The sequence below is a fragment of the Amphiura filiformis genome, chromosome 20 (genome assembly GCF_039555335.1).
Source record: "Amphiura filiformis chromosome 20, Afil_fr2py, whole genome shotgun sequence".
NCBI classification, from domain to species: domain Eukaryota; kingdom Metazoa; phylum Echinodermata; class Ophiuroidea; order Amphilepidida; family Amphiuridae; genus Amphiura; species Amphiura filiformis.
The window spans coordinates 45,292,814-45,320,653 of record NC_092647.1 but is presented as its reverse complement, the minus strand read 5'-3'; the positions used below and the strand labels follow the sequence as shown (position 1 = coordinate 45,320,653).

The 27,840-nt window shown below is 37.8% G+C and overlaps 2 protein-coding genes across 2 annotated transcripts; one reads left to right on the top strand and one right to left on the bottom strand.

Annotated features, from left to right (window-relative positions):
• Positions 1-2,631: 2,631 nt before the first annotated feature.
• LOC140141815 (apoptosis-enhancing nuclease-like) lies at positions 2,632-8,942 on the bottom strand. The gene is given in 3 exon segments (XM_072163681.1): positions 2,632-5,212; positions 5,215-5,482; positions 8,811-8,942. Coding segments are annotated over 2 exon segments (1,077 nt in total). The 5' UTR covers positions 5,476-5,482; positions 8,811-8,942; the 3' UTR covers positions 2,632-4,396.
• Positions 8,943-8,961: 19 nt separating this feature from the next.
• Positions 8,962-19,021, top strand: LOC140141814 (leukocyte elastase inhibitor-like). The gene is made up of 3 exons (XM_072163680.1): positions 8,962-9,039; positions 12,946-13,141; positions 13,776-19,021. The coding sequence occupies exons 2-3, from the start codon at positions 12,967-12,969 to the stop codon at positions 14,807-14,809; spliced, it is 1,209 nt and encodes a 402-aa protein (XP_072019781.1). The 5' UTR covers positions 8,962-9,039; positions 12,946-12,966; the 3' UTR covers positions 14,810-19,021.
• The last annotated feature ends 8,819 nt before the right edge of the window (positions 19,022-27,840 follow it).

Sequence of the window (27,840 nt, the reverse complement as noted above, 5' to 3'; positions counted from 1 at the left end):
TTTCAAGACTTTCGAAGCTTCGTAAAGTTGAGTGAAATGGACCCCAGTTGTGTTCATCCCTGTATATCATAAACAAAGACAAATATGTCAAAATTTAAAGAAACGGCTAATACCTGTAATCTTTAGCTCTGATTATAAGACCTCATTTGCTGAAAATTAAAGAAATGGTGATAAATCCTAAGGAAGAAACAAAATCAAAAGATGCACTTTTGTGTTCTAATCAATGAAAGCATGATGCTAGTTTTAATGTGCTAATCAATGGAAGTATGGCACTAGTTTTCTTGTTCGAGAATGCTTTGTGTACAAATCAATAAGGTATGCAATGGAGCAAACAAACTTAATTTTGCATCTACCTTGGGGTTTTGGAGCATCGTGTCTTTATTTCTTGAATGAATGAGGTCTTTAATTCAAGCCAAAAGATGCAGCTATCAGCTCCAATTATGACATGCATGTATCGGTCTTTGTTTAAGGTATACAGGGGGTGAACATACCTGGTACCTTACATGTAATTGTTTTGCTTATATAATTCCACATCCTGCCAAAATGATCTTAACTTGGATTACAGATTTTGTACGATCATAATTTGTGAATCAAGGAAACTGAAATTGCTGTAAGAATTGTGAAACCAAATAAACACTAGAGACTTATTGTATTTATGCTTATCATTGTTTCTTTTATTGTTCAATTGTGTGGTACCCATTACATGAATTGGAAGATGAGCTTTGTATAAACCATAGAGCTGTATACCGTAAACATTCGCCTAATGGTGCACCTGAGCTCCTTTACCTTTACTAAATTTCATACAAATAGAGAGCTCCCTCCTCTAAAAATCCCAACAAGAATTAAGGGTATGTATTCTTATTTGCTGGTGGGATTTTTTATGGGAGGGCACTTTTAGTTTGTGTCTAAAATTCCAGTTATGTCAAATAGCGCCATTAGGCGAATGTTTACGGTATATAACCAAGCTCTATGGTATAAACCCTCTTTCAAATGCTGTGTACATGTTATTGGAGAAATAATCAATTGCTTCATTTGTCATAAATATGCAGGTATGAAAATTTTCAGGCTTTCGCCTGAATTTAGGCCGTTTTGTTGTCCAAATTTACGCATTTCTATTTTTTTCAGCCTGTTTTTCGCCTTTTATGGCCAAATTCACACCATTTTTCATGCACTTTAAAAAAAGCCATTATCATGCCTGAAGGCCCTGAATATGTAAAGAATCCTTACAACTCCAAATTATGGCATGAGACTGCACTTTCCAAAAAAAAACCCTGAAAATGTGTGTGAAATTGGGCATAGATTCTGCTTGTCCTTAAAATATTTCAGTTTTCCCAAAAATGTCTGATATCATATTTTTGGTGCATAAATTTGTTTTAATGTTTTTGCTCAGGATAGTATGTCGCTAAAAATTAGGAAATTCCAAATTTGCCATTCTAATCATGCAGATCTTGATCACTGGCATCAGCGGCTATACTCAGCATTGAATTGTTTCAGAGGATGTTTAAATACATTCCCATAACCCAATGGGGTTTCTGGCCTTGGTTGTCTGCCTTTTGTACACATGTGGCACAGTTGACCATTTATTTATTTTATTTATTTAAACTTTCTTTAGGCAGGGTAGCCCCTGCAATGACAAAGCACTGATTTCCAAGGAGGACCTGAAAGTACATAACATAGTTAAAACAACATAGTAAAACATAACATAATTAATACAATACAGCAAAATACATTGTACCAGGGATGTGAGAATAGATGATTGTACCTTGCATTGTGTGCAAATATCTGGTGTTTTGATCCTTTTATTTAACAGTCAAAACATTGAGACTTTATGAATAATAATTAATGCAGTATGCAATATGAATGTTTTCTGTAAGAAAATCATATGTAATTTTGAAGTCTCAACTATTAGCTCATTGACTGCAATTTTAAAATTACCATTTTGTGTGTGTGGTAATGGGGACTTTGCCTTTAAAATTTGGTTAATATATTGATCAAATTTCCCAATCAGTGCATTGTGGGAATGTATTTAAGCCTCCTCTGGAATCATTTACCGTAATTAAAACTATTTGGAACTGAACAAGCGAGCATCACAGCATACAGTGTGGTACATGTAGCAGTGATCGGTAGATCTTTCTTGATGATACAAATGGCACTTAAGTGACTTAACCATGACAAGTAAACATTTTGTGTCCAGTTTTACTTATTTTATTACAATATTATATTGTATAGTAGTGGTTGTCTGTCCAAGAAGTGCATGATTCATCATGGTTGTATAACCCCAATGATTTTTGGACAAGCGGATAACACTTACAGGGTATGTGTACATCCATAAAGGATGCATTTGTCGGCTGCTACATGTACATGTGTCTCTTTACATAATAGCTACATGTAGGTATAAATACGGACTCATCACAGTGGAGGCCCCAAGTCACATGGTTTAGGAATGTTCTCTGTATTCCTAAACCATGTGACTTGGGGATGATTTCAAGTGACCTCCACTTGCGATGAATCCTGTACTTATTCCTTCCTATATTTTTATTGTCAATGGCGAAGCATCATAGGGGCACCGGGCATCAATTGCAAAATTTAGAAAATCCCATAGGAAAATTGCCAAAAATGGCTCGTGCCCCTAATCAGACCCGTGCCCCCTAATAATGGTTGGTGCCCCCCCAAATATGATGACCCACACTACTCCACTGATTATTATGTAAAAGAGACGCATGTAGCAGCTGAAAAGTCCATCCTTTTGATGTGGATGATGTGCTTTTTTTCAAACACTGGTACCAGGGGCATTGGTACCATGTCTTCAAAGGTATATACATGGTACAAAAACACCTTTGGTGGCAATATTAGAAATAAGACAGGTCCTTGGACCAAAACCAGTGGTAATCAAGTGATGTGGGGGATGAGGCCCTAAGAATTCAGACAAAAGAGGCATTTTGGCTTATACTTCCAACTGAGCTGATAATATTACCATACTGTGACACAATCTGGTCCATGGGGGCCAAAGGTGCCATTTTGAAAACGGTGTACTGTAATTATTACATTATACATACAATAGGCTATTATTTACTGAAAACACCAAAGGTCTAGCTTACTTGGTTCTAAAGTTTTTGATGTCTATTTTCTTATGTATTTTATTGTTTTTTACTCCATATTTTTACCTTTATCTCGGTTTCAAATTTGCCGCCTTTGGCCCCCATGGACCAGATCGTGTCACATATACATTGTACATGTAAGATACAATGTCCCTGTACAAAAATGATGAGGACCTGTTAGCTTTCTATACCTAAAAGAAGGGCTGAATGACACTTGATTTGTTTGGCTAATTTAATTTCCAACACTTTGTTTGGTATCATTTTCAAACATTTCCATCTTTTATAGGGAAGCTGGTTTGATTTTTCATGTTTTTTTCCATCGTACATGTACATGGGAGGCCTATAAGGAACTCGATTCCAATTCCAAATTTTGAGTTGAATTGCCCCAATTTAGGCGCATAAAATATGTATCACAATGGCCCATAGACCAGTACAGGTGATAAGGCTACAAACATGTACAACCTTTTTTGTAACATATTCGTCCGAGTTCTGAAAGAAGCATCTCAGGGGGTTTATATGAGAAATATCTGAGTTGATATGACTGTGTCAAAACAGGGATTAAAATAAATACTGAAATCAGCTTTACATACAATTTAGCAACAGATTGACAAGATTTGAGTGTTTTTATTATAAATACAAATAAAATTGCAATTGTTGTAATCAACAGGAACATGGGAGAATCCTTACATTTTCATTATTGTATTGACTCTACAATAAAGACAAACTGACATCATCAGTAGGATAGGGCAGTGGCGGTGGAACCATCAACAGTTAAGGAAGGACACATTTTATGCCAGTTTTACTGGGACATTTGTGGGCAAAAATATTTCAATTTCAGACAATTTTAGCCCAAAAATGAAGGCTAATTTTGGAATTTCATGCATAAGTTAATATGTAAATTTACCCTATTTTGGCCCAAAATACAGTGTTTTTGGAAAACAAATACAATACAATGTAGGGCAATTATTGCTTTATTTTTTAAGGAGACATCCCAGAGGGGAAAATGTGGAGGTTGTGTCCCTCACTTCCAACGACAATGAGAGGGTATTTTTGAGAGATTAAATTTTAATTATTTCCATAAGTTTCAGATAATTAACTTTTTCATAAAAATAATGAAAGTTTTAGCCAATATGACAATGACAAAGTGATACGGGCAGGTGACTAACAGGAAACTTGGAATCAACTGCCAGGAATCAACTTTCACAATCATAGCCCCTACACAGGTCTATACTGATGCTATGATTTTGTCAATTTGGAATTGTTTGTACCTTAAATTGATTATAAATTAAAGTTCTATCTCATAGATCATCTGGCCAAAAGTGGTCATCCAGGAAACAAGATCTGTATTGTCTTTCCGGATACAAAGACTTAGCATCCTCCTCCCATTGTTTATCTACAAGCCTATACAAACTCATTGCCGCCCTGGCATCCTCCACAGAACAATGAGGTCCTTTCTGAATCTGTTTCCGTATCAGTCTGTTTGTCATCGCTTTCAAACCTACAGATCTTTTCTTCCCATCTAACCCAGCCATATATCTCAGTCCTCTGTAACTACTCGTATCACGGATATCATCCTGTGGATGTTCAAGTTGGAGGACCCTGAAATCATTCCGTAGGTCATGACCGATGACAATCTTGTCCTTCAGAATTTGCGATATGTTCTGTTTTGCTTGTTCGAAAGGAATAGCATGATTTGTTATATGCTCTTCCGCTATACCACTCCATGGGGTTCTGTAGTCTGTGATGGGTGAATCAGGTTTCACATACTTGTCGTAAACAACTTCTCCGTCATAGTCGACGATACTGCATCTGCCAAGGGCACTAACAGATCCTCTGTCTCCTGTACCAACCATCTCGCAATCTATAGCAACACACTTTGTTAGTCTACATGTATCAGAAGATGACGATGATGGCTCGGCTCTAGTTTCATCAGGAGAACTAGTTGATGATAGAGACTTAGCAGTAAACACACTAGGATTTCTCTCACTTGTCACACACAATTCAGTGCCACACTTGCTATAGCAGGTGGAAAATCCTCTCAAGTTGTTGCCATGGATATTACACAAGCTTGCCACATCAACAACATTCCCCCAACCTCTTGCTAACTTTCCAACCTCGCCATTCTTGCCTGTATATACCGTCTTCCGATTTGCACCATTCCTTGTTTGCTGCTTCCAAGGAGCCGTGCAACTCTTGAAGGTAGCATCTTCTTATGTTTCTTTGGTGACCGCCTGGTTCTGGTCCTGGTTCTAGTCCTGGACCTCTTCTGACTTTGAGCAGTACCTTTCATTAAGTTAGATGGGACTTGTTGAGAAGCTGTTATGTTGTCTTGGCTGTTGGATTGGTGGTTGATACTTCCACAGGATGCAGATGGCATAGTGTATCTATAATGTACATAAAGAAGAAAAATGTATTTGGATGTTCATACATACAGCACATGTGATTGGTTGAGAGCCGGGCAAGAGCGTTGAATGTCTGACTGGTTTTAGCATGACAATTTTAGTGTACCGGTATAGAAAAAAACACAGGAAAATCGCATCTTTAAAATCACCTCTTTGTGCGCCCACCTAAAATGACTTTCTTAAGCACCCTGGGCAGTTAAGGGGTTCAAACGATGTTTCTGGAAAACAGAAACTAAATTTAGAACCATTTGAATAGATTGAATAAGTTAAGCTAAATACACTGAGCAAAATAGTTTTTGTTTGAAGGAAATCGGACATACGGTTGTCAAGATGTTTTTAGTTTCTTTGTATTCTATTGTTTTTGCCAATATATTGATGAAGTTAATGAGGAAAATTGGCAAAATGTGCTCATGAATATTCATGTTTGCCAATATTATACCAATATCTTATGAATAAACCTTCATACTACTTTTATTTTATATGATTTTGACATGAAACTTTGCCAATGTGTTTCTATGGCCTAAAACATTAACATGTGATTTTCCCGCACATCTAATTTGCATATTTGCGTAATGAATTGGCATTATACTTAAGGCTAATTAATTATGCAAATATGCAAATCAAAATATGCAAATCACATGTTAAAGGTTTAGGTCATAGAGACACATTGGCAAAGTGTCAGGTCAAAATTCTTAAAGGTAATAGTAGTATGAAGGTTTATTCATAAAATATAAGCAAAATATTGGCAAAAATTAATATAATGAGCACATTTAGCCAATTTTCCTCATTAACTTCGTCAATATATTGGCAAAAACAATAGAATACAAAGAATCTTTCAACAGCAATATCTCAAAACCGTTTGTCCGATTTGGCTCAAATTTTAGAATTAAGATTAATTTGCATATCTCTCTGCAACAAGTCTATTTTAATCTCAATCAGAGCAACTTGATTTTGCCTTTCGTACACCTTACAAAATGTAATTGAATGAATACAATGTTGGAGCATGAATGGAGAATTCAGGGCACCATTATCACCCTCGGCTCTGCCTCCAGCATTATCAGTTACATGCATTATATAAAAGGTTCTTGGTTCTGGCTCAAAAACTAATGAACTATGTATTATACCCATTGCATTTTTTTTTTTTTTTGCTTTGTTCATTCAACTGAAATTTCTACTACACATGTAAATACTATATGATAATACTATATAAATAGGGTCGGTTGAAGAGGGGTAAAAAAAGGCGATGTTTCAGATTCATTAGGGCTCAAGCTTATTTGATGCAGGATGATCTTCTGAGCATTTTGATACCTTTTTTTTATTGAAATTGGCCAAAAAATGAGAAGGTGCCGGCCCAAAAACTTATTCGGACGGGGGAGGGGGGTCTGAAAATTGTCATTTTGGATCAAGAATATTATTCTAAGCCTTATTCTATTGATATTGGTGTTGTTTTATATGTTATTGGTGCCAAAGAATCCATTTTTTAAAGTTGCAAAAGCTTTGAAGCATCCATGTTCTTGGAAACGGCCATTTTTTTTCAAAATTAGGGTATGAGGGCGCTTTGAATTAAATTCGAATTCGCTCTTCCAACTGAAAATTTTATTGATATAACTATGAAGATAATCAGAGGTGGAACCTCCACAAGAAATTTGGGGGTTTAATTTTTTTTTGTTTGACCGTGGCACCTTTTTTGTAATTTCAGGAAGCCTCCATTGAAATGAACGTGGTATGAAAGTGCATTGACCCCTGTACATTTCAATGACAGCGTTTCATAAAATGTGCAAATGGGTGTTAACAGTTAAAGTCAAAACGTATCATGTAAAACAGGCCTTCTCAACTAGTTTATTTGAAAAGCCAACTGAGAAGTTTTAGTGATCATGAAGTGCCAACATGTTAAGGGAGGATTTTTTGAGGAACGCGGCGTGACCAACACATAGCGGGTGGCAGGGGCCCAGCTTATGGCCCCTGGAGGCGGGGGTCCAGTTTAAAAGCCTCGGCCAAGCTATGAGATTTTTAAGGCTTTCTAAAGGCCCAGATGAGGTATTTTCACCCCTTTATTGTAAAAAATTTATGTGAAATAAATTAGTAAATTTACGTGCGCCACTTGACTTACTCCAAGCGCCACAAGTGGCGCGCGCCGCCAGTTGAGAAGGCCTTATGTAAAAAGTTCAAATTTCTTGATCAGGTGTCACCTGTGATTATCTTCAGAGTATACGACACAAAATTTTACAGTTGAAAGAGCGTGTGGAGGCGGCATAGAACGCTCAACATGTGATTTTCGAGGCTGGCGAAAATACAAGGCTAACAGCCCCATTCAAAATATACGGTTACCAGTGTTAAATTGAAAAACAACATACTTGGAGTGGGGTACTTTGTCGAAAAAGATTTCATGATTATGTGTTAATCCAATGGCGATGTCAAAAATGGTGATATCGCATCCACCACCACCTGAGCGTGCTAGAGCAAAGCGCCCTCATACCCTAATTTTGAATACGGATGCCCTAAATCTTAATATGCAACTTTCAAAAATGGATTCTTTGGCACCAATATAAAACAACACCAATAGAATATAGAATAATATTTTTGATGTTAAATGACAATTTTCATAACCCCCTCAGAGTCCAGACCCCCCCACTGTCTGAAGAAGTTTATTGACGGCACCTTCTCATTTTTTGGCCGATTTCAACAAAAAGTGTCAAAATGCTCAGGAGATCATCCTGCATTAGTCGATGTTATGCACTTTCAGTTTCCCATGCATGTTTTTGATCACAAAGATCGGATATTTTATTCCCGATTCTAATTCTGCACTCTTCGCAAGGGTGGAGAATTCGGCAGAACTTTGACGATAATTTTGCCTTTTGGACACGACACTAAAATGCATTCGATCCTTAATTTTGTTTCAACCGAGTCTTTATTTAGCAAGGACAATAAGGTGGGTACCAATTTCATATACCTTTGATGAAATTTTGAAGAAATTTTTCGAATATCTGACGGTACCTGCGCAAACCGTTAGCGTTTAGGCGTTAAGTGTGTATTCGAATTTTCCATAGACCGACAAAATGGTGAGCCAGTCCTTAGGTACGGTACAGTATGTATCGTAGGACTGGCGAGCGAGTCTATCCTGCATCAAATAAGCGTAAGCCCTAAGGAATCTGACATATCATGGCTGTACAACCCATGAAACATGATCATTGATAAAACTAAAAGCTTAAAATCATGAAATTGTTGTTGGTTACGTTTTAAAAAACTGTTATATTTTCAGCTTGACATAAAGATCATTCAAGCTTAGCAGACACACAACGGAGATACTTACCAATTTGTACGTTTACAGCAAATACAAGTGTTTCGTGGATCATTATCGAGAGCAGCACGAGGGATATTCAGTGATATTCGTGGTGGATTTTCTTTTTCCACATGTATGGTTTCGCAATCACAATCCCATAAACCATTGCGGTGATTGATTGAGCTAAATACAGCCGTCACCGGAAGAAAACAAACATCGATGGGCGCGGTACCGGTACAAACAATAATACAAACAACAGGTACCGTCCAAACATTGTATTAATGTTGGGGCATAAGGGGTGGTGCAATAATTATGTGTACCCCCAGGGTGGTAAATTATAGGGGGGCAAAGATTTTTGGCAGGCCAAAGGGGGGCAAGCATTTTTGGCAGGTCGAAAGGGGGGTCAAGCGATTTTGGCAGGTCGAAAGGGGGGGGGGCAAGCAATTTTGGGCACAGATATTTTGGGCACCGTTTCTATATTACGCCCTAAAAAAGTGTAGGAAAATGTTAGGGACACGTTCAAATATGCAAAATTTCCTGTTTCGCGCTCACATATGCTAAGACAAAGGTTTTAAATTCAGGTTTCCCAAAATCTTGCATGTGTAAGATTTTTTGGCACATCAAAAGGGGGGGGGGGCAAAGGTTTTTTGGCACGTCAAAGGGGGGGGGCAAAGAGTTTTTGGCACGGCCAGACGGGGGGCAAGCAATTTTTGGCAGACCATTTTGAGAATTAGAGAATTCACCCCGGGGTACACATAATTATTGCACCACCCCTAAGTTACTCATTGAGAGCTACCTACATGTAGGATATGAGACAAATCCCAGGGCAGGAGCTACTATGCAGCAGGAATTAGTAAAACCTGAACTTCACTCTAAACTAGTTTATTTGCAAACTAAATAATGGGCTGATTATTGAATAATTATGAGCCCTGTATGGGGATTAAAACTGGGGGGGGCAAGAAAGTTTTGGCAAGCCGAAAGGGGCGGGGTAAGCAATTTTTGGCAAGCCGAGAGGAGGGGGGAAGCAATTTTGGCACACATTCATGGGGCACCTTTTAAATAAAACGCTCTAAAGAGGCTTAGAAAACAGTATGGAAACGCTTAAATATGCAAATTGTCCTGCTTGCTGCGCTCGCAACACATCAAGACCATTTAAGGTTTGTAAATTGGGATCCCAAACATTTGGCATGTGCATGGGGGTGGCAAAGAATTTTTGGCAGGCAGAGGGGAGAGGGCATGCAATTTTAGCAGGCCGAGAGGGGGAGGGGCACGCGATTTTTGGCGAGCCGTTTGGAAATTTTACCCCCAAACCAGGGTTTTCTTTAAGCATTTTGCTGAAGGGGTATTTTCAAATTTTTTTGACCCTTTCAATTGTGAATTTTTCCTCTGAAGGAGTACAAAACATTGCCCAAGGGGTATTTTATAATATTATTTTTGAAGACATTTTTAACAATATGTGTGTTTTTGTAGACGTAGATCCGGAGGTGGGGTGGGGAATCTCCCCCAATATTTTGCCAGGAGGATGGTCCATTCAATCATCCCCCAATGTTGACGCCTGTATGTGAGTTTCTGACCAAATTAACCTCATATTTGGCCATTTTAGCCCCAAAAGTGCAACTTTTTCCACTTTTGCACCATACTTCAACAGTTTAGCTTCAAAATGGCAACATTTTTTGTACCATAAATTTATTTAACAGTACTCAAGTAAACTTTATAAATCTGATGATTTATACTTAAAGTGTATGTAGGTGGGATGAAAAGCCCGACGATCAATTGAAAATTTTGACTTTTCAGTATTGAAGATATGAATTTTTATTCCCAAAACACCAAAAAAATTATGTCTTTTTGGGAAAAAATCCATATCTTCAATATGAAAGGTCAAAATTTTCAATTGATCGTCGGCTTTTCCTCCCAGCTACATACACTTTAAGAATATATCATTAGAAATCAACTTTACTTTGAGGACTGTTATAATATCAAAAATGTGAAAAATATCAAATTTTAATAATTTGTCATACAATTTGTATTATATTGTGAATATCAAAAAAATGAAAATTATTTGATATCAGAAAGACATCCTTCTTATTCATAATGCAATTTGATATGTCTGATGTGCTCTCATGTCCCACAAAAAATACTGTCGAAACCCTCAAAACGCTCATTCCAGATCCCTTAATGTGTAAAATTTTAGTTTAAAAAAGCCGAACATTTGTGAAATGAGCAGTCCATGGAGTCTTTCGTGGACGGCAAGTTTTTCCCTATTTTGTTAAACATTGGCAAATGTCGAAAGCAGAAGTGAAAGTGCCGTTTGTTTATCAACTCACGAGGGTGATGTTCCCCCTTAGAACTTGGATTTTTTTTTGCAAAATGAAGACCTAATTGAACCGGTAAAATTTAAGTTTGAACAGTTTAAAAGCCGAAAATTGTGAAATTACGGTCCATAAGCCTTTCGTTGTCACGTTTTTCCTATTAGGCCTATAAATTGTGTTAAACATAGGGCCTAAATTGGCAAATGTCGAAAGCAGAAGCGAAAATGGTCACTTGCTAATCCACTACGCATGGGGTGACTAAGGGGGATGTTCCCCCCTGAGAGGGAAAATTTTGCAAAATTAAAGTGCAATTGAAGACATATTTGGTGCATCATTTAAACAGAAAACAGGACCCAAACCCAATTTGCATGATTTCAAACTGACACTATACAATTTTAGAGACTCGCAATCACTAAAACATACATGGATCGGTGCTGACAAAATGTGATGGGCCCTACATATCGGGAAGGTCCTAAATGACAAAAGCCGAGAATAAATGCTGATTCTTTGGGACTATGGATTTGAAGGAGTCAGAAGAGTGCATGAACGCGTAAATACGCATGTTTTGTGCGTTAAAGAAAACCCTGCCCCAAACATGTGCGCCTATATTATTATCTCATGATGATAGCTGATGACTTCAAAGTTTGAGCACAGATCCTGGAAAGTATTACTATTGGTAATTTTATGTACCCGGATCTTCCTTGCATCATGTCAGGAAAGTTCTTTCTCACTCAAACAGTCAATCGTGAACAATTTCAGCTACCGGCTACTTCCACCACCAAGTCCCGGGGCGCACAATACGTGATGGACACCATTCTCTCGAAACGCACCCGAAACGAGTATTACTCAGCACATGCAAAACATACCCTGAACAAGTATTTTGCCCTTTTTTTAACACTACAAAAGTAAAAATGCATGTTCAGGTTCTTGTTTAATTAAGTAGTTTGATGTTTCTTAATGTTTTACCCTACGATGTGTTCTGATAGAAGCCAAACATAGCCTATTTCACCCTTTTTTATTTGCCATTTGCTTGGAAAAGTATACCTTTTTTCCTGATTGGCATTTTTGACACCCTAAACAGGACAGTTACAGCACTGTACTTGCCCAATGCTGAAAAACAACCCTTTTTACTTGTTTTTGTACCCGAGCATGATGTCCACCTTGATACAAGTGCCTCCCCAAGTAAATATCAGTTTCATTTGAACCTTTCATGAAAATGTTAATGTGGCGTTTCAGGCAATATACAATATGCCTATCGTGAACCATCAACTAAATTTTCATCATAGGATTTAAGTTCAGTCTAATCTTTATTATGTATTTGAACTTATGGGTTTTTAACAAATTCCAAAGAGCACTTCAAAAATCTCAGCTGGAATTGATTTTTATAGAGTGTTTCTTATGTAATATGTTTAGTTTATTTATTTACCCCACTCTAGTTCATGGGGAGAAATCCTGTCTCCTTTGGTGTGATCTCTGTTTTGCTGTGTTGTTTTTGCAGAGTTTTTAGGTTTAGCCACTTAGGAAGTGACTTTTGTTACTCTTGGCTATCCCTGCCAGAGGCTCTGTGTCTTGTTCTCCTGTTTTTGCACACCGAGGGAGTCTTGGATTCCTCATCATGGACTGGAGTCTTGCCTTTTAATAACTCCTATATGAAAATAACTCATGTTATTTGCTGGTCAATTGAAAATGTTATATACTTTTAATATTGTACAATCATTGTATGTGTTTTACTGTATGTTTAATGTTTTTTATCTGGCATATAAAATGAAATGAAATGAAATGGACAAGTACCAGATCCAGATTTAGTTACTGTCACTTGCTGACTGTACCATTTTGTCTCTGCTGTACTTTCACAGATACGATACAAGGGATACAATATGGCCACTTCAAATCCACAGTCCATGGGAGATGGTGCACAGAAGGTGGCAACAGCTAATAACACTTTTGGATTGAAGTTGTACCAGGTTCTTGGTTCAGAGAGAGATGACAACTTGGTGTTTGCTCCTCTAAGTATCACTACATCACTTGCCATGACTTACATGGGAGCAAGAGGTAATTATCCAGCAAACACAGTATGTTTTTGTAACATTTTCATGCCAGGAATTTAGTGTGAAGGAGCGAAGCCCAAATTTTCATCACCATTTGTTAATTATTTGTCCCATTTGATTTTGAGTCATTTTAAGGACACTGTACTCATCACCGTCCCATTTTACATAATCCCTGAAAATGTTGCTTCCCCCATGCCCCTGGTTGTCAGAAAGTGTGTTTTAAATTTTCGTCTTTGTTACAACCTGCATATTGATAATGGATGGTGCCAGGTGGCATTACATTTCACTACCTGGAGAGAATTGATCAAAAATTGAATTCCCTCCTGAGGTTCGTATCTGTCAATGAGTTGACTAGATCACAAGTATGTCATTATAAGCTAGAGGTAGCATATAACACAAAAAGGTCAATGAGTTACATAAAAATAACCTTGTGTGGTATTTGGTTCCCAGGAAGTGAGTTTTGCCTGAGGCAATTTGTGGTTAAATGTTGATCCCCCACCACAAGAGTTATTACCGTCGATTTGGTTGGAAAAGGAGGTGAGACATGATCAAATCTCTCCAGGTAACATAACGTAATGGGGGGGGCAAGTACTACGGCAGGATAATGACATTAATACTCCATTACATCTTTTTTTTAGGAAAAACTGCAGAACAAATGGAGGAAGTCATGGCTTTGGAACCACTTGGCCAAAACTTACATGCGGATATACGAGATCACAATGCAGTCTTGGTCTGTGAAGATGGACCATACAACATGAGAATGGCAAATCGTCTTTATGGCCAGAAGAAATTTACTTTTGAACCAAAATTCTTGGATGCAACTCATGAATTGTACAATGCCAAATTAGAAGCACTTGATTTTGAAGGCAATTCTGAGAGTGCGAGACAAGCCATCAATGATTGGGTAGAAGAGCAGACAGAGAGAAGGATTCAAGATTTGATAGCACCCGGAGTGCTAACTAAGGATACTCGGCTTGTGTTGGTGAATGCAATCTACTTCAAAGCCGAATGGTTATATCCATTTCCGAAGCATACCACCCAAGAGCAGCCTTTTCACTTGTCATCATCCAAGAAAATAACTGTCCCAATGATGTCCCAAACACAGCATTTCGGTTACTTCCATGATAAGTCACTAACTCATGTTAACTGTAAGATTCTACGAATGATGTTCAAAGGAATCGGCCATGCTAACAAACTAGAGATGATGGCAGTTTTGCCAGATTCCATTAAAGATCTTGCCAAGCTTGAAACCACATTGTCTCCAAGCCTTATTCAAAATTGGCGCAGCAAGACAAAGATGGCGAAAGTTCGTGTCACCTTCCCAAAGTTCAAGTTGACCCAAGATTTTAGTCTCGCTGAGAAATTAAATGGTATTGGCATGAGTGATTTGTTCTCAGAAGAATCAGCAGATTTGAGAGGAGTAAGCACAGATGATGAACTCTTTGTTTCCGATGTCATCCATAAGGCATTCGTGGAAGTCAATGAAGATGGTTGTGAAGCAGCTGCTGCTACTGCTGTTACCATGAGGGAAAAGGGTGTAGCATTGTTTAGAAGACCCAAGCCTGAGCCGAAAATATTTAAGGCCGATCATCCTTTTCTGTTCTTCATCCAGAGTATTGAATCAGGAGCTATTGTATTTATGGGGCGTGTAAAACGACCACAACCAAATTAATAAGTTATCTACTATTTATAAGTTATCTACTATTTAAAACTGAAGTAATGAGAGCTATAGGGTCCCCTGGGTAGGGTCCACAACTTATAAGTTCCCCCTAATACTTTTTTAAAATAAGTCGAAAAATATTTTACGAAATGTAAAAATTAAAAAAGGTATGTATAGCCCAATTTGTTTTACACATGTGGACCAATTTATAGCGTCACACATCATTGCGTTCAGTCACAATGGTTAATTGTATAAGAAAAGAAGCTGTTAAAAGTTGCACTTGAGTCCATAGCATTCAGGTTTTCTTTAACGAACGCATGAATAGACCTAGCTGACTGTATTGTTTGAGAGTCGACTCCTATGGACTCAGATGCAACTTTTAACATAGTTTAAATCTGTCTTTTTACATAATGAATCATTGTGACTGAACGCAATCACATGTGACGCTATAATTTGGTCCATATGTGTAAAACAAATCTATACCTTTTAAATGTTTGCATCTCGTTAAATATTTTTTGATTGCTAAAAGTATTTAGTTATGGACCCTGTACGATAGTGGCCTCACCTGACTACGAAAATCCCTACCCAGCAAACACAAAAATGTCCTTAAAACGTTTATTCAAAATGTTTTTAATAACATTTACATGTTATATAAAAGTAATGAAAACGTTTATGTTATTGTAAAATATTTTGAGCTAACATTTTTGCAAAATATTTTGTCAACACATAAATAAGCATCAAGTTTTCAAAAATGTTGTTTGAATGTTATTAAAACGTTGTGATACCCTTTATATAACTTTATATTTAAAACCTTTTCTGTAAGACGTTTTGTGTATGCTGTGTATATTTCTTGAATAATTTTGAATTTCAATGTAAATAATGTTATGAGCTAAAACAATTCTTTGTGTCTCATTTGGTATACTGTATTTTATGACAATATGCAGATCTGCATTTGAATGGTGAAAATGAGTGTTTTCTTCAGGTATAACAGCCAAACAAAATGGCTGAAGGATATAGGGATAGGTAACCATCATTACTTTGTGAAAATTGGCGAGATGTCTTCTGGTTTTTAGTAGCACCCAATCCAACTTCTCCATCGTATTTGTAATAGCCTTTTAACCCAAGCCCGGGACCCAAGCTGCTTTCCTTTGTAATCCTCTCAGTTTGTCATTTGGCAAAAATGTTTGCCAAAAATATTTTACAGTCACATTTTGACAACATTTTTAAAACGGTGTGTTTTTTATATGAAACGTTTTCATGACCTTTTTAAATATAACCCAACATTTTAATGCTGTTAAAACTTTTTTACCCAAAGCAAAATATTGTGACCTCTCTATGGAAAATTGTGAAGTCCAATGTTTTTCCCGATTATAATACCCTCCTCACTTCACCAGGAGTGAGTTAAAGCCATATTATAACATTTGCTGAGGACGCCACCCTCAATATTTTTTTTAATTTTGTTTTTTACATGATATAAGGTACGTTATTAAACTAGCATACCCAGCAAAAATCTGCTGAGATTTTGAATAAAATGCAGGAACCATCGTTTAATTATTATGATGGAAATATTAGTCGAACGCATACAACATAATGTGTGATCTTTTGGTCATTTTTTTCATCAAACCTGGTTTTTTATCATATTATTTGTAATATCATGGTAACATTTATAGATATATAGTTGAACACATTACGTTTTGTTACCTGGAGAGGTTTGATCATTTCTCACCTCCTTTTTCAACCAAATCGACGGTAATAACTCTTGTAGTGAGGGATCAAGATTTAACCACAAATTGCCTCAGGCAAAACTCACTTCCTGGGAACTAAATACCACACAAGGTCATTTTTATGTAACTCATTGACCATTTGTGTTATATATTCAAGTTCAAGTTCAAGTTCAAGTTTATTTGTTTTCATCTCAATTCACAATTAAATTATACAAATGGAAATTAAAGATAAGGAAAACATAATGAGATAACTTATAGAAACACAATAAGAACATGAAAAGTGAAGAGATGTGGATGCCGCAAAAACGCAGAGCGTGAAACTTGTGGCACCCAATCTGAACAAGATGGAAATTTAACTTACGCTACAACATTAATATGTACAACGAATGTATCATGTGGCCGAAATAAGAATAAATGAAAATTAATTGAACGGAATCAATAAATCAGATAATAATACTTGAAAGTACAACAATAAAAAAAATAAATATAATAAATAACATATTTTGACACAAGGCTGAATGAAACGAGAAGCGTATGATTCCCTCACTTGAAAGATAATTAGGACAAGATCGGAATCAAACATTGTGCCAAATAAATTAATGGGGCATGGACAGGCTGAACAGTACAAGACAAGACAGGACAGGACAGGACAGACCCAAGTAAGACGGGCAGTTTGAAAATACCCTAAAACGGAAGTTTAATCAGTTGTGGTATAAGAATCGATTAAATAATCTTTAAGTCTATGTTTGAAAATAGCCAATGTTGGAGACTGTTTCAATGAATGATCAAGGGAGTTCCAGAGCAGGGCACCCTGGATCCGAAGGATGTTTTCAGCCAGCTTGGTATTGGTAAGGGTTACGTGAAGGTCATTCGAGAAACGGGTGTCATGGGTGTGGATGTCTTTGTTGGTTATAAAATAGTCTGGGTCAGTAGTATGAGATGGTAGTAGGTCATGAAGGTAGTTGAACATAAATTGGGCAGTTTGGAAAATGTAAAGGTCATGGATTTTTAGCGTCCGGATAGACTTGAATAAGGGGTCGGTGTGGGCGAGCCAAACGGAATAGGTACATGTTCTGATAATTTTCTTCTGCATTAAGAAAAGTGTATGGAGATGGGAATTGTTTTTGTCAGCCCAGATCATGGCACAGTAATTAAGATAGGGGAAACAAGGGTATTATAAAGAGTGATCAATGAATCAGAGGGGAGAAATGGTCTAACCTTCCTAATGATACCATTGTATTTCGAGACAATTTTTGTAACATGGGATGTGTGTGATTTCCACGACAGGTCGTCGTCTATTAGAATGCCAAGAAATATATACTGCCAATAGCTATATGATATCCTTGTGATCTGGTCAACTCATTGACATGTACCAACCTCAGGAGGGAATTCAATTTTTGATCAATTCTCTCCAGGTAGTGAAACGTAATGAAAATAATATCCCCTTCTATCATAAGAACATTTAATTGGAACATTTAATCGTTTATAGATGTTTGGTCCAATTTATACACCTAATCCCGGGCATGGATTCAGCCAAATTCATTGTGTCGATCAGAGCAAGTTTTAATTTTAAAGGTCCGTAACCCGATCGACAGCATCATCCCCCCGATTATTTTCATTGTTGATGATCTTTTGGTATCACATAATAGATACTATTTTTCTCATTACTATCCTGAAATTTGACGCTCCAAGTCGATGTATTTCGGAGAAATCATGAAACACAGCGGTTTTTACAGGCTACCATTTTGCAAATAATAAAAATTACTTCGCGGATTTCTGGGCAGGGAATTAATTGCGAATCATCAGTCTCCTCAACAGCTACTTTGGTTTCGCGTCATACACATTCTGTGAAAAAAGCGAACCACACTAACTGCTGAGAAGTTATAAAAATTCCACGATGGGCGTAGTGGGCTGAATGGCTCAATTGGTTAGCGCATTATGCTAATACCCGAGAGGTACCCGGTTCAAAACCCGGTATTGGAAGGGTTTTTTTTCCTCTCCATTTTTAACCCAAACTTTTTTATATTCATTTGAAATGTGCATATTGCAAGAGGAAATATATTTTGTTTCCTTTTTTTCTGAAACGGTACAAAAAACCCCCAAATATTTTCCGTTCAATACGGGCCAGGCATTGTACAGCATGTCAGTATTCGTCATATAAACGGGAATTGTTGTTGTTGCTTGCCTGCCCAGAATGCAATTCACGTATACCAAGGTATTGGATTGCAAATTTGGCTATTTATTCACATTTACGCTGAAAATGCTCTCGTTTTTTTCACAAAGCAGCATAAAGGCGGCGATATTTGATATTATTATGTAATTTTAAAGACAATCCATATCCAAAACCAATAGGGTTACCCATCACCTTTAAGTCATATCACTATTAGGACTTAAAATCCCCCATAGAAAACCAAGGACAGTAAGTGAGTTTCCTGACAGTATATTTTATAATATTTGGAAATACATGTAAATAACCAAATTAAAATTTGACTGAAATCAAATATTAGAGATAAATTTGCCTTTCTATCAGTGTTGTAGTCGAGTCCTCGTCATCCGAGTCCGAGTCCGAGTCCGAGTCCTTGGTGTCCGAGTCCAAGTCCGAGTCCGAGTCCTTGCCAATTTCTGATGCCCGAGTCCGAGTCCGAGTCCGAGTCCTCAATGTTCGAGTCCGAGTCCGAGTCCTTATGTACCTTACCAATACTTTATCAACGTAGGCCTATATTTAACCAGAATTTTAGTTCTATATTATTTTCTTGTAAATACATAATTTGTTAGTCCCATCTTGCATGCCTAGTATAGTTTTGGGGCTGTGCAATAATTATGCGGAACCCGGGAGGGTGAAATTGCAAGAGATGCTTTCTTTACAGGGATTGTGGCGGCCATTTTGAAAAACGCCCTCTAGCGAGAGTTCCCCACATTTTTCGATGGGTCAGACCCCTCTCATTTTATTCAGCGTCCTCAAATCTATAAAAAACACCTTCAAAACTTCTTGTACTCAAACCAAGAACGGGACTTCCATTCTGGACCCTACTATATCCCCTCTCGGCCTGCCAAAAATCGCTTGTCCCCCACTCCCGGCCTACCAAAAAATTTGCACCCCCCTTTGCACTTGATATTTTTGAAGATCCCAATTTACAAACCTTGGATATATGTTGCGAGTGCAACGAGCAGGCAAATTTGCATAATATGTAAACGTTTCCGTACTGTTTTCTAAGCAATTTTAGAGCGTTTTATTTGAAAGGTGCCCCATGTGTCAAAGTTGCTTGTTCCCCCCTCTCAGCTAAATCTGCCTGCCAAAAATTGCTTCCACCCTCCCTTTCGATCGGCCAAAAAACCCAACTTATTAGGCTTGTGTTTTAAAGAGGCAAAAGATGCAATATGACAATCAAAATATGACGTCACTACCAAACTTCAGGTGCCAAACGAAAGGGTGTTGGATCTGGCTGTAGGCCTATGCAGTATTATTCCGGGAGGGGGGGGGATCACTCACGTGTAAAGGTGGTACGGGTATGTGCGGCGGTCAAGGGTCCCTTTTTCATGCTCTCTGGCAGTTCCTTAAGACCCACAGTTTACATCATGCTCCAGTTCATTGAGCCCAACACTCTGAAAATTGTAGCTCTTTAGCTCAAATTTGGAAACATTTTGAATTTGTTAGCTTTAAAGCCTATAATATGGCCCAATTTTAGTTCACAGACCTCCACAAAAATGTTGAAATTTCAGTTCATCAAGCCCCTATTTTGCCCACAAATTATTATTCATGTAGGCCTATATTCTAGACTTGCGCCTAACCAAGCAGTCATGCTGTATTGCTGTTACAATGTCCGATTGGGCTTTCCGTAGATTGGGCTTTCCGTACAAAACAAACGATTATGATTAAAATCCATTTAACCAATTAAAGATATAACTGAAAGCAATCTTGCTTTTTGGTTGTACTTTTATTTATAAACTGAATTTATTTGCATGTAAAATTATGTGATCATTGATCAAGCATAAGAAGAAGTTTACAATGAACGAAAATAAAAGACCTAAAAGACCCTATTTTGCGGACTCGAAGAGGACTCAAGCCGAGTCCCCGAGTCCTTGGGGTCGAGTCCGAGTCCGAGTCCAAGTCCTTAGCTTCCGAGTCCAAGTCCGAGTCCGAGTCCTTGAAAAAAGGACTCGAGTCCGGACTCGAGTCCGAGTCCGAGTCCCGAGTCCTCCAACACTGCTTTCTATATTTATGACAAATGTACTGTTAAAATATAAAAATAGTTCAAACTTATGGTATATAGTCTGTATATATATAGAAATAATTATAGGGTTTACTTCCAGTACTTACATGATCAGTTGTTACCTTACAAAGCCAATGAAGCAGTTTAAGGGGGTACTACACCCCTGGCCAATTCTGTGCCTATTTTTGCATTTTTCTCAAAAATTATAGCGCATTGGTGACAAGTAAGGTATGTATATTACCCGGGGTATATTATAGGGACAAGGACTACAACTACTGCACTGAAAATTCAGCAACTCAAGGCAAGTAGTTATTAATTTATTGATCAAATATTGGTTTTCACTCATTTTTGACTGTAACTCCACAACTGTTGTCTGTGCTGAAATAAAATTTCCAGTGCAGTAGTTGTAGTCCTAGCCTCTATAATATATATCTTACTTGTCACCAATGCGCTATAATTTTTGAGAAAAATGCAAAAATAGGCACAAAATTGGGCAGGGGTGTAGTACCCCCTTAACTGTTAAAAAATGACTGTGATATTTATATAGAAAATATATAGACCTTAATTGGTATTGTGTTAATTGAATGTGTATGATATTTATTTTAAAGTCACGACTCACATGTTTTACATTAAGATTTAATTTATATCTAGGTGTGTCTGGTCATAAGCCTACATGCATGGTCTGTTTGACCATACATATAGGTATGTAGATTGGTCAACCAGACTTACATGTACCTATTTTTGACGGACGAACCAACGTTGCAACTGAAACCTTCAGCCTTAAACTTGGTGATGCAAATGACTTTGAGTACCGGAAATGTCAGGTATTAATGACAAATTGACAATTGGCGAGGAATGTCCTTTATAATTCTGTCCCAGTCTCGATCAAACCAACGATGCTTACGATCTAAAATTCGGATATTCTTGGTGCCAAACTGGTGTCCACTGGCTTCCCGACAGAGAGGTCGGTATACACAAGAGTCGCATTAGTTTACATGTTCACGTAACCGCCTGAACTCATTTGCATAGGTTTGGAGGTGGGCTGATCGTATTTTGATTCGTCGAACACCTAATTTGCATAGGTTTGGAGGTTTTTACATCATGACGTCATTAGAGCTGGTCACTTGGTCAAAATCCGACGAACGAACGTTTGCAGTTTTCTTTTTATTACTGTTATATCGTGAAATACCATGTAGCTGACGTGTTAGTCCAATATGCATAGGAAAATATTTCTGGCGATGACCCATGTTCACATTGGCTAAATAAGCTGTATTTTCGCTGGATCGAAAGGGGCCGGGACGAGTCGGCCATTTTGTTTGCAAAAGGCATGTTCTTCTCCCGCGTTACCCGGAAGTGGCAGCACCAGAACAAATGACGTCATTTCTGGATTTCAGCCGGAACGGTTACGTTCATAGACCCTCCCTCGGGTCCGTGGAGAACGACTGGTAATGTAGATTACATAGCATTAAAAATCGACCCAATACACGGACCCTCCCAGTCTGTAGGCAATTTGACTTCCAGCTCCCACAAACTGCTGGAAGTTCACTTTTACGGATTTGGAGTCACGCAATCTTTCTATATACCACGTCCATGTTTTCACTACATTAACGCGTTTGTGTAAGCGACTAAACAACGATATTGTATCCGACCAATCAACGCAGCTTGGCAGCGGGATATTTGAAAAGGCTTCCCTAGCTAAATAATGTGCAAACATTTGCAAACCGCACGCGATAATGTACGCATAATATGGACAATAGGCCTAAGTCCGAGTCGAGTGGTTGCCTTGTATTATTGCGCGTAGCATGGGTCTATCAGACGCGTGCCACTTGAGCTCAATACCTCTCAGTTGTTGACAAGTGTCCCATCCGATCTTGCGTCACATCCCGCGGCATAGCTTTGTGCTACCATATTTGAATTGAAACTGGGGCGGGCTTTCGTAATTGACATCGGAATCACCGTTCTTCGTTGAACGAATATTTGGAAGTGAGATCTCTAACAGATTGGACCAGTCTCGGAATCAGCGCTCAATGGACTTTCGCGTTCACTTATAATACGAGTATATTTCTATATTGCTGCATGGTGTGGTGGTGTAATTAGTGGCGTCGATTTGTGGATGAAGAGGAATGGGTTTTTGGTATTGAAGAAAATAAGGGGGGGGGGAGTTGGCATTTTTTTCATAGGGCATTACGTAATTATTTATTGTTACATTATCCAGAGATGGAACCGAACCGAGACTGGGGGCCAGTCTATTACGTTCACTGCCGTGCATCAGTATAGGCATCAGCTTATCTAGGTTTTACTAAAGTAAAACATCTTTGCTTCCCGATGTAAGAAAACAGCCAAATTGTTTCCACTTCAGCTGGCTCTCCGATGTTGTAACATGTTTGTTTGTTTGTTTATTTCTTCTTTTACTGGGTCCATATTCAGGGAAAATTTAAGTATTCCCTGTTCTTCCATATGGCCCATATGTGATAGTTAGCAAATAGTTCCTTTCTTTTTCTCAAGCACGGCCTAGCTCTAATTTAGTATTTAACTTGTAGTGCATGCTGTGCCCCATTCACAAAGGACTACTGGCATACAGAATGACGGTATTGACCCATTCACAAAGATATACTTCTGGGAAAAAAGATATCGATCTTCCTACCCTACTGGTGGGCGCACTGAAAAAGTGGATCACCCATTTTGAAAAATTTCACCCTTGCATACTGTGTTACTTTTTAGTATGAATCCTTTGTTGTTAAATGGTTTATGGAATGATGTGGGCCGTAGTGGTCAGCGACAACCTGTAAAAAGTGTGCTGAGGCTTGTGGATCAACGTCTAGGCATTGTGCCTGTGCGTAACGCACTATATAAATCACTGCGCTTTTTGTGTGTGTGTGTGTGTGATATGCCTGTGAGAAACTCGAACTCAAATGTCGAAACGCTCGTAAAGTCGGCCCTGGTCAATTTTGTTTTCTTCCGTGTTTAGAAAATATATATCATAAGCTTTACAATGATATATCATTTGACTTTAAACGATATCCAGAAGCGGAGTTATGGCTTGTTAAACTTTGCTCCTTCAGTAAAAGGGTACATTATTTTGGTGCTACAATATTTCTCTTTTCTACATTGCTGGTATTAAATATCAAATGGTCATAATTGGCGGTCACTTCAAATCATCCCCAAGTCAACGAGGTTCAGGAATGTCCTCTCATTGTTTATAATTGTTGGTTAACCCACCACTTGAACAGGATTTAGCCAAAGCAAACAAAGACTAAAGCTATTTACTATATAAGCTTTGTAATATTATCCTCTTCAACAATAGGATTAGAGATTGGTGTTTGCCTGGACTAAAATGAGTAACATGTAGGACAATTATTAGGTACATTATGAATACAAGCTTTGTGCACATTTTGGACTGTAACTCGAAATACAATTTGCCGACTTTACGAGCGGTTTGAGATGGATGGTCACATATATACATTGGTAAGGGTTGTCTTTTGTATGAATCTTTTCATGTTTGGACTTGTCACTTGATGAGTGACTCTTTACACAATATCTACACTGAAAAAGTTTCTCTTTGGTATGAAGATTTTTTGTGTGTACAGTCTTAGTAATTGCCTGTTTCAAACTCCACAGTATCTAAAAAAAAGTGCAGTGATTTAAAGTGTGCTATGCACAGGCAGAATGCCTAGTCGTTGATCCACAAGCCTCACCACACTTTACAGGTTGTCGCTGACCACTACGGCTCAGATCATTCCATAAACCATTTAACAACAACTCAAGGACTACGCTGGTTTCTCATTGGTATGAATCCTTTCATGTCTATTCTTGTCACCTAATGATGAGAAACTCTTCACACAGTAATTACACTGGTGAGGTTTCTCTTTGGTATGAATCCTCATTTCATGTAGTGTCTTGTTACTTGATGATGAGAAACTCTTCACACAGTAATTACACTTGTACGGTTTCTCTTTGGTATGAATCCTTTCATTGGTATGAATCCTTTCATGTCTATTCTTGTCACCTGATGATGAGAAACTCTTCACACAGTAATTACACTGGTGAGGTTTCTCTTTGGTATGAATCCTCCTTTCATGTACAGTCTTGTGACTTGATGATGAGAAACTCTTCACACAGTAATTACACTGGTGAGGTTTCTCTTGGTATGAATCCTTTCATGTCTATTCTTGTCACATGATGATGAGAAACTCTTCACACAGTAATTACACTGGTGAGGTTTTTCTTTGGTATGAATCCTCCTTTCATGTCTATTCTTCTCACATGATGATGAGAAACTCTTCACACAGTAATTACACTTGTGAGGTTTCTCATTGGTATGAATCCTTTCATGTCTATTCTTGTCAGATGATGATGAGAAACTCTTCACACAGTAATTACACTGGTGAGGTTTCTCTTTGGTATGAATCCTCCTTTCATGTACAGTCTTGCTACTTGATGATGAGAAACTCTTCATACAGTATCTACACTGGAAAGGTTTCTCTTTGGTATGAATCCTTTCATGTACGGTCTTGTGATTTGATGATGAGAAACTCTTCACACAGTATCTACACTGGAAAGGTTTCTCTTTAGTATGAATCCTTTCATGTCTATTCTTGACACCTGATGATGAGAAACTCTTCACACAGTAATTACACTGGTACGGTTTCTCTTTGGTATGAATCCTTTCATGTACAGTCTTGTGACCTGATGATGAGAAACTCTTCACACAGTAATTACACTGGTGAGGTTTCTCTTTGGTATGAATCCTCCTTTCATGTACAGTCTTGCTACTTGATGATGAGAAACTCTTCACACAGTATCTACACTGGAAAGGTTTCTCTTTAGTATGAATCCTTTCATGTCTATTCTTGACACCTGATGATGAGAAACTCTTCACACAGTAATTACACTGGTACGGTTTCTCTTTGGTATGAATCCTTTCATGTACAGTCTTGTGACTTGATGATGGGAAACTCTTCACACAGTAATTACACTGGTGAGGTTTCTCTTTGGTATGAATCCACTTTTCATGTCTATTCTTGTCATATGATGATGAGAAACTCTTCACACAGTAATTACACTGGTGAGGTTTCTCTTTGGTATGAATCCTTTCATGTTCGGTCTTTTGACTTGATGATGAAAAACTCTTCACACAGTAATTACACTGGTGAGGTTTCTCTTTGGTATGAATCCTCCTTTCATGTAAGGTCTTGTTAACTGATGATAAAAACCTCTTCACACAATAATTACACTGGTGAGGTTTCTCTTTGGTATGAATCCTCCTTTCATGTATGGTCTTGTGACTTGATGATGAAAAACTCTCTGCACAGTAATTACACTTGTACGGTTTCTCTTTGGTATGAATCCTTTCATGTCTAGTCTTGTCACCTGATGATGAGAAACTCTTCACACAGTAATTACACTGGTGAGGTTTCTCTTTGGTGTGAATCCTCCTTTCATGTCTATTCTTGTCATCTAATGCTGAGAAACTCTTCACACAGTAATTACACTGGTGAGGTTTCTCTTTGGTGTGAATCCTCCTTTCATGTCTATTCTTGTCATCTAATGTTGAGAAACTCTTCACGCAGTAATTACAATGGTGAGGTTTCTCTTTGGTATGAATCCTCCTTTCATGTATGGTCTTGTTACTTGATGATAAAAAACTCTTCACACAGTAATTACAATGGTGAGGTTTCTCTTTGGTATGAATCCTCCTTTCATGTAAGGTCTTGTTACTTGATGATAAAAAACTCTTCACACAGTAATTACACTGGTGAGGTTTCTCTTTGGTATGAATCCTCCTTTCATGTATGGTCTTGTGACTTGATGATGAAAAACTCTCCGCACAGTAATTACACTTGTACGGTTTCTCTTTGGTATGAATCCTCCTTTCATGTAGCGTCTTGTGGCTTGATGATGAGAAACTTTTCACACAAAAATTTGCATTGGTAAGGCTTGTCTTTAGTATGAATCCTTTCATGTCTAGTCTTGTTGGTTGATGATAACAAACTCTTTAAATAGTTTCTACACTGGAAAGCGCTGTCTTTGTTGTGAGTCATTTCTTGTCCATGTGTGGAACATTTGCCTGAGAAACTCTTGCTGCAATATGTACATGTACATTGGTATGTTTTTTTGTAACTTGAGTGAAACAAGATCTGTGGCCAATATTGGTATGTATTCTGAATCTTCTTGAATCTTCTTTGCTGCCACCTATATTTGCAATATCCACCCTGAAAACTTATATTATGCACACGGTTTACTGCCTGTTGGAAAGACCCATTCCTGTACTGATGTATCCAATTTTCATGTCGTCTTAAATGAAGCAAATATCTACTAGTATCATAACAGAATCTTTGCCTGCAATACTTGCATGTATGACTTGGTAAGCGGTCTATCCAATGAGCTGATAATTTCGTCACGATTCTGCAAGAACAAAAAGTGATATTGATTAGTAAAAATTAGCTCGGTAAATCGACAAATTTTGTTGAAGTTTCGGTTGTAGACAGGCAATACAAGAAACAACGACCCCACGTACTTTTCAAGTTTTCTTTTTTGGTTGGTCCTTTATAGTTGTTTTATTTTTTACTTTTCCAATTTAAAATTTGCTGCTTCTATGACCACTTTTTTGTTCAATTAGAATTTCAGCACATTTCTACTTATTTGCCTTTGAGAAGTCCGTTGCTCCTTATAATATCATTAACAACGATCACCATCTTTGGATCTACGGGTATAATGATAATTAGAGAATAAAGGTATTGTTTTTAACCGCTGGAGTGCATCTATCGTCTCATATAACACGGGCGACATCATTACTTTACCGAGGCGAAGCCGAGTTGTTTTCCGCCAAAAATAATGATGTCGCCCGTGTTATATGAGACGATAGATTCACGACAGCAGCTAAAAACAACACCTTTACTTCAATTCAAATAAAAATATCATAAGTATTACAAATTTTAATCGAATTAAATCCTACATTTTGCAAGGAATTATACCTAGGGCTTAAAATCGATCAGTCCCGTTGTTGCTATGCGCCTCCGATTGGTTCAAAATAGCGAGCACGCTTTGGCGTCAATGCACACGCAGCTGACCGCGTGATATCGTGTCATATCACACGGGTAAGAACCAA